This window comes from Chiloscyllium plagiosum, chromosome 9, assembly GCF_004010195.1.
Source record: "Chiloscyllium plagiosum isolate BGI_BamShark_2017 chromosome 9, ASM401019v2, whole genome shotgun sequence".
In the NCBI taxonomy this organism is placed as follows: Eukaryota; Metazoa; Chordata; class Chondrichthyes; order Orectolobiformes; family Hemiscylliidae; genus Chiloscyllium; species Chiloscyllium plagiosum.
In genome coordinates, this window is record NC_057718.1 from 105,118,716 (window position 1) to 105,130,257 (window position 11,542).

At 39.3% G+C, this 11,542-nt stretch overlaps 1 protein-coding gene across 3 annotated transcripts in view; it reads left to right on the forward strand.

The window, feature by feature from the left end:
* peli1b (pellino E3 ubiquitin protein ligase 1b) overlaps window positions 1-6,727 on the forward strand; it is a 35,018-nt gene extending 28,291 nt beyond the window's left edge. For all 3 annotated transcript variants that reach the window (XM_043696710.1, XM_043696709.1, XM_043696711.1), the window contains exons 5-7: window positions 3,949-4,146; window positions 4,248-4,436; window positions 4,767-6,727. In XM_043696710.1, coding sequence (XP_043552645.1) covers window positions 3,949-4,146; window positions 4,248-4,436; window positions 4,767-5,330 — 951 coding nt within the window. In that variant the 3' untranslated portion in view covers window positions 5,331-6,727. The remainder of the gene's footprint in view (window positions 1-3,948; window positions 4,147-4,247; window positions 4,437-4,766) is intronic.
* The last annotated feature ends 4,815 nt before the right edge of the window (window positions 6,728-11,542 follow it).

An 11,542-nucleotide genomic window follows, 5' to 3' on the forward strand; every position in this document is an offset into this window, starting at 1 on the left:
TGGTTGTGAACATAGGAGGCACAGTTAGTAAGTTTGCTGATGACACCAAAATTGGAGGTGTAGTGGACAGCGAAGAGGGTTATCTCCGATTACAACACGATCTTGATCAGATGGGCCAATGGGCTGAGGAATGGCAGATGGTGTTTAATTTGGGTAAATGTGAGGTGCTGCATTTTGGTAAAACAAATCTTAGCAGGACTTATACACTTAATGGAAAGGTCCTAGGGAGAGTTGCTGAATAAAGAGACCTTGGAGTGCAGGTTCATAGATCCTTGAAAATAGAGTCGCAGGTAGATAGGATAGTGAAGAAGGTGTTTGGTATGCTTTCCTTTGTTGGTCAGAGTATTGAATACAGGAGTCGGGAGGTCATGTTGCGGCTGTACAGGACGTTGGTTAGGCAACCTTTGAAATATTGCATTCAATTCTGGTCTCCTACCTATCGGAAAGATGTTGTGAAACTTGAAAGGGTTCAGAAAAGATTTACAAGGATGTTGCCAGGGTTGGAGGATTTGAGCTATAGGGAGAGGCTGAACAGGCTAGGGCTGTTTTCCCTGGAGCGTCGGAGGCTGAGGGGTGACCGTATAGAGGTTTATAAAATCATGAGGGACATGGATACGATAAATAGACAAAGTTTTTTCCCTGGGTTGGGGGAGTCCAGAACTAGAGGGCACAGGTATAGGGTGAGAGGGGAAAGATATAAAGGGAACAAAGGGGCAACTTTTTCACCCAGAGGGTGATGCATGTACGGAATGAGCTGCCAGATTGGAGGTAGTGGAGGCTGGTACAATTGCAGCATTTAAAAGGCGTCTGGATAGGTATATGAATAGGAAGGGTTTGGAGAGATATGGGCCAAATGCTGGCAGGTGGGACTAGATTAGGTGAGGATATTTGGTTGGCATGGATGAGTTGACCGAAAGGTTTGTTTCTGTGCTGTATGTCTCTATGACTCTATCCATTCAAATGTCTTTTAAACATTGTAATTGTACCCACATCCACCACTTGCTCTGGAAGTTTATTCCACATGCGAAGCACCCTCTGTTTTAAAAAAAATTGCTTCAAGTCTTTTTTAAAATCTCTGTCCTCTCACCTTAAAAATGTGCCCCTGATCTTAAAATTCCCATCTCAGGAAAAAGACAACTGCCATCAACGCTGTCTATACCTCTCATTATTTTATAAACTTCTGCCAGATCACCACTCAACCTCCTATTCTCCAGTGAAAAACATTCCAGCCTTTCTTTGTAACTCAAACCTTCCATATCTGGTAAATCTCTTCTGAACCCTCTCCAGTTTGATAATTTCCTTCCTATAACTGGGGGATGAAAACTGGACATAGTCCTCCAGAAGAGGCCACACCAATGTATTGTACAACCTCAACATAATGTCCCAACCCTTATGCTCAAAAGGACTGAGCAATGAAGGCAAGTATGCCAAACATCTTTTTAACCACCCTGTCTATATGTAATGCAAATATTAAAAAATAATCCACCCTGTACTCCTAGGTCCCTCTGTTCTACAACACAACCCGAGGCCCTACCATTAATTGTATAAGTCCTACCCTTGTTTGTTGTACCAAAATGCAATACTTTGTATTTATTCAGATTGAACTCCATCTGTCATTTTTCAGCCCATTGACCCATATGATCAAGGTCCTTTCGTAACCTTAGAAAATCTTCTTCACTGTCTGCTATACTACCAATTTTGGTGTTATCCACAAACTTACTAACCACACCTTCTATGTTCTCATCTACATCATTTATATAAATGACATACAAAAGAAGACATTGAATGCTGTGAAGACTAGATGTATCTGTCACCAATTTTTACCATAAATTATGTCATGTTGTTAATTATTACTGATGGGATGGAATTCTAAGTGGCAGTAGGAAACAGCAGTATTCCTAATGTAGATTATAAGATCTGAGTGAAGAAATCTGAATTGTGAAACATTTCAAAATAACTCCAGATTCTGGTGTTCATTGTTGAAAATAATGTTGAACTTGGTGTTCGACTTTATTTTACTTTTATGTAAATTTATCTTGCAATATGTGTGATTTGATTTGTGTTTTAGTCTGAAATGTACAGTCAGTCAGCATTTATTTTCAGTGCTATAAGGAGGTAAATAGGATAATGTATTGCAACTTTTCCTCATACCATCCTGAAACATCTCCTTCTCTGCGGGTGTGTATATTTACGTTTTTAATGCTACAGCCCAACCAATCAGAGGCTGATCATCAAACAGAATTTCCTTAACTCAAGGACTCCATCTAGAATTCTCCTTGAACTATTTCAAAAACCAACATTGTATTTCACAGATTAAAAGTATGTCGCACTTGATTTTCAAGTTGCAAAACTCTCCTGATATTTCAATTGCATAGTAGTCCAACTTCCATTCAATTTATAGTCACAAAAAAGAAAAGAAAAACTATGGTCTCTTACAAATGGCTATCTGAATTATTAATTCTGTTGTCCAGTAAGTTGTTCATTTGATGAATGATGTAAAATGTTCAGCTCACTGATAACAATTAGCTGCACTGTTCCTGTGAGCACAAGTAGGGAGACTCCAATTCACGGGTTGTTGTTTGCTCTGTTGCATGCTATCACTGAGACTAGGTCCAGTTTGATTTTGATGAACAATGTAAATGGTAATATAGTTCTCAATCCCATGTGGCTACATCTGTAAGGAATTGTAGTTGAAGCGCATAGCATTGGGCATTTTTAAAAAGAATTCTGTGAAAGATTCCATGAAAGGTGTATTGCAAGAACGTTATCCATGTTAAAAAGATGGATTATCACGCAACTGATAAGTTTGTATGTTGTAAAATATTGACTTGATCACAAAGTTTCATGTATCAAGAGTTCTCATTCATGTGAAAAATTCCAAATGGATCCAAATATTGCATTCAGAAGACTGGCTATCTGTCTTTGGGATGGACGCTTTTATATTGGTCTTCAATCAAAAGTAATTCTAGTTCAGTGTGCATACAATAATTCATCAAGTATGCAACTGGTGATGAGCATGCTTATCATCAAGAATAAGATCCTTCTGACTTCTGTGCATTTTAATACTTTCTAGTGAAAGATTGGTTCAGTGGTGCTTCGTCTCAACTGTGCAAAACCCAGTGTTCTGGATTGCTTGCCAAGTGGGTAATTCCATCATGGCCTGTGTCCTGGATCTTGGTTCAAAATCCTTCTTGAGTATAGTCTTGACAAAGTTTTGTTTTGTTGTCTTGGAACAGATTGTGGTAGTAACCTTGCAGTGCCACATATTGTATCTAAATTATCATGAGGAACTTTCAAGTTTCCTAAACTGCCGCTCTCTGAATTCAAATTTATTCTTCGAGGTGGCTGATCCCAGTTGAACTTTCTAACTAGGTTCTCCATCTTGGCAGGAAAACTGGGAATGGTCAGTCCTTCCAGTTAAGACTGGTGTTGCACTTCCATGGTGTAAATGGGTTGGAGCACACAGCTTTGCTTGGATCATTTTATTCTGCATTGGTTTCTGAAGAATAAGCATTTTAATTCAAAAGAAAATGAGAATAGTTTGAAAAAATATGGAAAGTACCTTCTGTTGGATACCCTGCACGAAATGTAACCTGTCAATTTTCTTTTTCAGATGTTGTATCTTGCTGTATATTTTTGCTTCATTTTTCATTCTTGTTTAATTTCTAAACTTTGATTTTTTTAAGATCTACAATGTATGTTGCGATTGAGCTTGTGCTTTACCTTTGCCTTTGTATGCACCTCCCCAGTTTTCAAGTATCATTCTTGTGCTCAAGCATTTAAGGGACCCATGTCACAACTAAGTCTGTGCTGCACCACTTAGAATTAGCCTAATGGTTACTGTCAGTTCAACATCTAATACTAACAAGTTTGTAGGATGATAGTAATGACTGCCGATGGAGGGAATTGTATTTATGAAATGTTTTGTCTGTTGTTGTCTTTTATTAGATTGGCCGTTCAACGGAGAGCCCAATTGATTTTGTGGTGACGGATACTGTGCCAGGAAGTCAGAGTAATGCTGATACCCAGTCTGCTCAAAGCACTATATCCCGATTTGCCTGTCGTATTATATGTGAAAGGAATCTTCCTTACACTGCCAGGATATATGCAGCTGGATTTGACTCATTTAAGAATATTTTTCTTGGAGTAAGTCAAATTGAAAGTAAGCTGTTGACTGTATGATATTGGGTTTGAAGTGCTTTTGCCCAGTGGAGATTCATTTTTGTTTTCTCCTGCTCCTCTTTCAGGAGAAGGCCGCCAAATGGAAAACCTCTGATGGTCAGATGGATGGTTTAACCACAAATGGTGTCCTTGTTATGCATCCAAGACTTGGTTTTACAGAAGATTCCAAGCCAGGAGTCTGGAGAGAAATATCTGTCTGTGGCAATGTTTTTACCCTGAGAGAAACTAGGTCGGCACAACAGCGAGGAAGAATGGTTAGTTACTCAGAAAAAGCTTAGAAAAAGATATTGAGACAATAAGGAGGACTTCTTGAATTGAATGAAGTACTCAGTTAAAGAAGTAGGATTTTAAACTTGAATAATCCACACACTCTCTGCCACTTGTTGACCACCATACTGCTGGCTGGGGAGCCACTGTTTCTTTAATACTGAACTTTTTTCCACAAGCCTAGATGCATTTTAACTTTAGATTCGGCTTTTTGCTGACTTGTGTTTACAATCAGTTTCTTTATGCCAGAGTATGATATGGCAAATTACCTCTCCACAATATGTTCTTCTGATTCCCTTTTTGTTTTTATTTCACAGGTTGAGAATGAAACCAATGTATTGCAAGATGGTTCTTTAATAGATCTGTGTGGAGCAACTCTACTTTGGCGCACGGCAGAGGGACTCGCTCACACTCCAACTGTTAAACATCTGGAAGCCCTTCGTCAGGAGATCAATGCAGCCAGGCCACAGTGTCCGGTTGGGTTTAATACACTGGCCTTCCCCAGTATGAAAAGGAAAGATGTAGATGAGAAACAACCATGGGTGTATCTTAACTGTGGACATGTACATGGCTTTCATAACTGGGGAAACAAGGATGAGCGAGATGGAAAAGAGAGGGAGTGTCCTATGTGCCGATCATTGGGCCCATACGTTCCACTGTGGCTGGGGAGCGAGGCTGGATTTTATGTTGATGCAGGACCTCCAACTCATGCGTTCAGCCCTTGTGGACATGTTTGCTCAGAAAAGACTACAACTTATTGGTCCCAAATCCCTCTTCCTCATGGCACCCACACTTTCCATGCAGCCTGTCCTTTCTGTTCCACTCAACTCACTGGGGAACAAGGATATGTTAGACTTATCTTCCAGGGACCTCTTGACTAAGAACACAACTTTATTAACTGCAGGGGAAAACAGATCGTAGAAAGACATTTGATATCTTTGAGAATTATAAGCTAGTTTTCTATAATGAATTCCATGGGTTTTGGATTTTGTCTGTTCTGGAACATAACCTGACTTCGTAGTTCTTCTTGAGGAAAGAAACCTCGTTTTCATTGATGTTGTCTACAGAACTGCTTTTGATATGTCTGCATTTCTTAAACACAAGTATTTTGAAATACAGAAACTTGTTGCCCAAATATTTAAAACAAACGAACAACTCTTATGTTGGTCCTCTTCACAAATACAGTACCAGTTATAAGATTTGGAGATTGTGTTGCTTTAATAAAATATGGATTCATTTTTAGCTGATTTGACCTAATTTGTAATGGGCTGAATAAATCTAATGCAACTTGATAAGATAGTCTATTAGTCATAGAAGCTGCAGTCTGATCCAGTAAAACACACCTTGTTTCAACACCATTTGTGTAAAGAATTTAATCCTAAAATTTAGGAACAAAAGGTTTGATTTCTTACTTTGAGCTATCATTATAAGATACTGCAATACCCTTGTAGTATCTGTGTAAGAGGAGTTGGGCAGAATAATTACCTCTAGCTTCCAAAGGAATATCAGCAGAGTTAATTACAGGTAACATTAACAGATCTTTGATCTGTTGATTACAGTTGAGACCCAAGGTAGATGCAACTTCACAAAGCCTCATGTGTTTTATTCAGTAGCAGTAGGCTAGGGGTAAGAATGCGTGTGAATTGGGCACACTGAATATTTTGTAGCTATTTACTACAAAGTAATAACAGGCTACTGTAATGTAATTGCATAAAGCTAGCTCTGTGCAAGTGTCTGCATTTAACATCCCAATAATGGCCAGTGCTCCATGTCATTGTGCCAAAATAACATTTGACATGCTGTCACAGTGATAAAGGTGTACCACCTTGAATTTCATTACAGTAATTGTTTACACAAGCTTACCTGTTAAACTACTTCCAAGCTGTAACTGAGGATGTGTGAAGCTGGCTTATTTTACTGTATTGCAGCTTTCAAGTTCTGTCGGGTCTTTTGTACTAAATTATTGCCTGAAATGTATGTAGCTTTAGGTATTTGTAGGGGATGCTTAGCATATATGGAATGCTAACTTATAAAGTCTTGATTTTGTGGAGTCATATTATCTTGGGATGTGCAAAACTGTTCTCTGATTCTGGTCAACTAACTTGTACCCTGAGCAATGATTAACTTTGTCCCTTTAACTTGATGATATTGCTGCCCTTTAATTCAGTTTACTGTATAGAATAAACCTTCTCATTACAGAGCAAATTTTAGAAGAAAAGAAATGCTGAATCAGCTCCTTTTGTTAACATAAATGAGTTAAATAATCTCTCAAATTTGAGCTGATTTACTTGATGCATTTTTTAATGTATTGTGTTCTCTACCTTGTCTGATTCCCTTACTTGTTTTCTCACCCTCTCAATTTACATCCACTGCAGAAAAAGGGACAAATATGTAAATGTGGCCACAACATTACCAGTTACTTGTAATGCAACGTTTCCTAGCTCTGATGGATAATACTGACAGTAGTGCATTAAACTGTCTCAGGGTTTAAGATGTGGATTCCGTACTCATTCATGAATTCTGTTTGACCATAAATTTGGTAAGTGATTCTATGTTGCACAAATATATGGATTTTAAAAAAAACTTGATTGCAGTCATGTTTATTTGTTGCTGTTGGCATAAACAGTTCTATTAAGGATATAAATCATCTGGTTTTTAATCAACGTGCTTGTGTCTTCACAAGTCACAAGGTCAATTTCAGGTGCAGCTGATTCTGTAGATTACCACCCTCCTTTCACAGCAACACCCACTTCCACTGTTTAATGAATGCTATGTCAAACCATCCACTAGAAGAATGAATTAAGTAGTACATTCTGGACTTAGAAGCTGACGTTTGCCATATCATTAATGCCTTCGATAGACTGGCCTAATTGTAATAAAAGAGAATATAATGTTGTTGAACTTTGCCAAAGAAGCAGAAGCTTTCAAAAACTAGATTTTCAAGGCTACAGGGAAAAGGCAGGACAATGGTATGAGATAAGTTGTTCAACCTAAATAAAAATAGAAATTGCTGGAAAAGCTCAGCAGGTCTGGCAGTGGGAAACCAGTTTTGGGGAAGGGTAACTGAACTTGAAACATCAACTCTGATTTCTCGCCACACATACTGCCAGACCTGCTGAGTTTTTCCAGCAATTTCTATTTTTGTTTCTGATTTACAGCATCCATAGTTCTTTCGGTTTTTATTTGCTCAAGTATAAGGCTGACATAGAAATGATGGGCTGAATGGTCACTTGTGGCCATTCTGTGATTCTATTAAACTAAATTTACACAGTTTGAGCTGCAGACAATTTTCTCCAAAGGTGGCAATTTCTAAGTATTAGACCATGTTTTCTGTTTTTGTGGTGGGATTATAAAGTGAAGTGCAAGTCTGGCTGCTATAGCTGGAATAGCAAGAAAGTTTTGCAACTTGAAGATCAAGTGTTATATATTATTGAGCTGTGCAGTACAATGTTTTTTGGAAGCAATGAGGAAGAATTTGAAACTGAACAGCATTGAGAATCTTGACTTGAGGAAATTCTGCTTGACAACGGCCCTCTGATTAAGCTGCAGCGAGTTAAGAAGCTGCAAGTTCCAAGAGCAACAGACTGAAAGAAACGTCCAGAGCCTGCAGACAAGAAATCTCCATTTCTCTTTAAACTAAGAAAGCTTAAAAGGTCTTGTCTTGGATGAATTTGAAATTCACTTGATTAACCATTTGAATTGGAAGACAACCATCACTATACAGACAACAGCATCTCATCTTTGTGATCTGGACTTTTGAGCTTCAGAATTCTGCTTGCCCTGCTTCAGTCTTGTTACACACACCTATGTTAAACTAGTTGTCTGTTGTCAATCTTATTCGTATGTGTGTGTTTTTGTGTGGTGGGAGGAGTGGAGTGGGAAGTGGAAATGGTTGGAGTTGCCGAAATTCTTTTCATGGTAAGTCAAATAACACTTCAGTCCTACCAGATCATAGGGCTACTCTCTTGATCAAGAGAGATGACTGGAGGTGGTTTAACCTGAGGGTCACCATGCCTCAGGTGAAGGGAGAGCTTGAAAAGGAGGATCCTTCATGGTAACCTCAGCTGGTGCAAGAATTGAACCCATTCTGTTGGTGTCACTTTGCATCACAAACCAGCTATCCAGCCACCTGAGCTAAGTGGCCCATCTCTGTTCCACTTTCCCCTTAATGTATGTTGCAACAATTGCTTTTGTCCTGAGTAGCAGTCAGTCTGGCAAGTTTCATTGGGCTTTTATATATCCACAATCTGATTCACACATTTGGTAACAGTGAGGACAATTATTGGTATACACTTACTAGTTAGGTCATGATGTTACAGCTTGTTTGGGTTTAGTAGTGTATATTTTTACTGGAGTTGTGACTGCATTTGAAGAAATGTTAAATAAAAAGATCCCTTTATCACAGTTCATCCCAAATGCTTCTGCAACATCTGTAAATATTTAAAAAACCTCAAACTGATCCATTGACATTGGAAGATATGGGGGGTTAAAGTGCTACTGCGAAGTAGCTGACATTAAGTGACATAACCTTTGAATGACAAATAGAGGATGACCTGGTTGAAGACTGAGTGAGAAACTAGTCGAGAAAAATAGAGAAAACCAGGAGAGTTTCTCAAAGAATGGGAAAAGCAACAAAAGCACAGATAAAAATGTTATGGGACTGAAAGAGTGAGTGGTTGCAGGTGACAAAAAAATAGTGGAGCCAATTGCTGGAATTCTTTCAAAACAAAACTAAATGAATACATAAAGTGAAAAGGGAATAGAGCAGGAGGTGAAAGCCTGAGACAAGTTGGATGGAATGGGAAGGAGACTGAGCTGGACTGTATGTCCTATCGCTGATGAGTTGGGCTGAATGACCGATTTCTGTGCTGTACCTTCTATGTAAAAGGAAAGGCTGACTAGAAAATTGTTTTAATGATTCTAGGCAAGGATTGGGAGAGAGTGAGACATGCCATGTTTTTCTGATATTATGCTCTAAACTTCTGTTCAAATATTAATGAAGATTTTCATATATCTCAGTGTCAGTGATTTGATATATAACTTGTCTGTCAAATGCAGTGATCCAGCTGAATTCATGTGTTGCTTAAGTCCTGTTTAGGCCTCTATGGAACTGCAATAACATTCCAGAACTCTATTCTTCAAAATCCAGACCTGAAGATGGTACAGTTAAACTCTAATGCCAAAAGTTGATTGTTGTGAAGCATTTGCTGTGGTTATGTCCACAGAATGTGCCAGACCTGCTGAGTATTTCCAACATTTTGTGTTTAAGTTCAAAATGATTTGCTTAGCGCTTTAGTATTTCCTAAACAGGCATTTTTCTTTTTGCATAATATATGGCATGATGGGTATTAGTTTGATGTCTTTAGAAATAGTTCGACATGAACCAGTTACTCAATTTTCTGTAATTATTGCATTGTAACACATTTACCAGATTTGCTCTTATGTTAGATATCAAATTAGTGTCTGCAGAATTAACTATACACAATAGGATGGGGCAGCTCTCTGAATAGTTCCTTCCAATGACCATGAAACCTGATAAGCAGGCAGAAGTAGTGTAAATAATTGGATTCCTGCAGGCACAATGCACCATGGACTACTCCCTGAGTGGCTGCAGTGAGGAACCAGCTGTTTCTCAACAGGAACATTCATGTGATGTTCAGCTCACTTTTAATATTTTTAGGCAAGTTCGTGCCCAGTTTCCTGGCTGTAGTTATGTTGCACTCATACTGCACTGGTCCTCTGTATCCCCCCAGTTCCACCCCGTTCATTGAATGACTTTTATTGAATGACGACCCCATCTTCAACTTGCTCAAGGAGCTTGAACAAAACCTGGGCATATGTTCAGAACAGGAATCCAGCCCAACAACACCCAAAGCTCTCAGAATGCAAAGGGTGAGCACCTGGAAACAAAATCCACTTTAGTCCATTCAGGTTGATCTCTTTCATTCAGAGCATCCATGGGCCAGCACAGACTCATGATGGTGAATGATGTTGGTGGAGGCAAGATGGCATCCAAGAATGGCAGCCTGGTTGCAATGACAGCAGTGCAGGGTGCAAGCTGTGCCAGGACCTAGGTACCTGATGGCCGGGGCAGTGATGTTCTAGCTGCAGCTGCGTGTGGGGACCCGGGGCACCTGAGTGTTCGCAGACTGAAGGATGGGCTTTATTGCTTTGTTTTTCTGGCAGCGAGGACTCATGGCAAAGGGTGGGGGAATGGTCTGGATTTTCTTTTTGTGACTGTTTTTAACCCTGTTTTGTATACTAAGATGCCGCTAGAGAATGGTGACTACTTTTTACTGTACTCCAGTATTCCTGTGCACATGACTCAATCTAAATTAATTAATATTAGTTGCATGCTGAACTGCTTTGCCCATTAACTGGAAGTAGTAGTGGAACCCCAAGAGATAAATGGGGTTGAGAAAGAGGACGATGCGGTCTCAGAGCAATAATGTGAGCTGCCAGAGATGAGCAACAGGAAGTTGACATTTCTCAAAATTATCCTTTGGTTAAGGACCAACTCTTTCTCTTTCTTTGTCCCAGTTCTTACAAGCATTATTTCAATATCCTGCTTTGGAGTCAACTTCACAGGTTTCCCTGCACTATTGTGAGGATTATGAATAGCAACAGATACTGACAAAAAAAAATTACTTCATTGTTCAAAAATATACACATTGATTTCACCAATTCATCTATTTATGTTCATTAACAAAGCAGACTTATGCAAAGCTTCTAATGTTTGGCCTGTAAATCCCAACCCATACTGCTGCTGGTTTCCCACTGAATACACTCGAAGGTGCAGAGTCCATGCAATTCTAATGAAGGCATCTGAGATATCCCTGGTTTCTGATGTCAAGGAGCTCAAGCTGTTTAGGATCTTCTGGGAAAGGTCTGCATCTGAACTTGGGCTGGAGCAGTTTGGTCCTGCTGGTTATCGATGGGCAGGCTGATGAGTAAGCAGCATGGCGACACACTGAGAAAGGACAACTATTAACCAGATCCATTCTGTTGACCTGAGTGCTAACATAGTGCAGGCAGGCTTGGAAGTTCTCAAAGCTACTTCCCAAGGCACCTTTCAGCTTCTGTAAAACTGCCA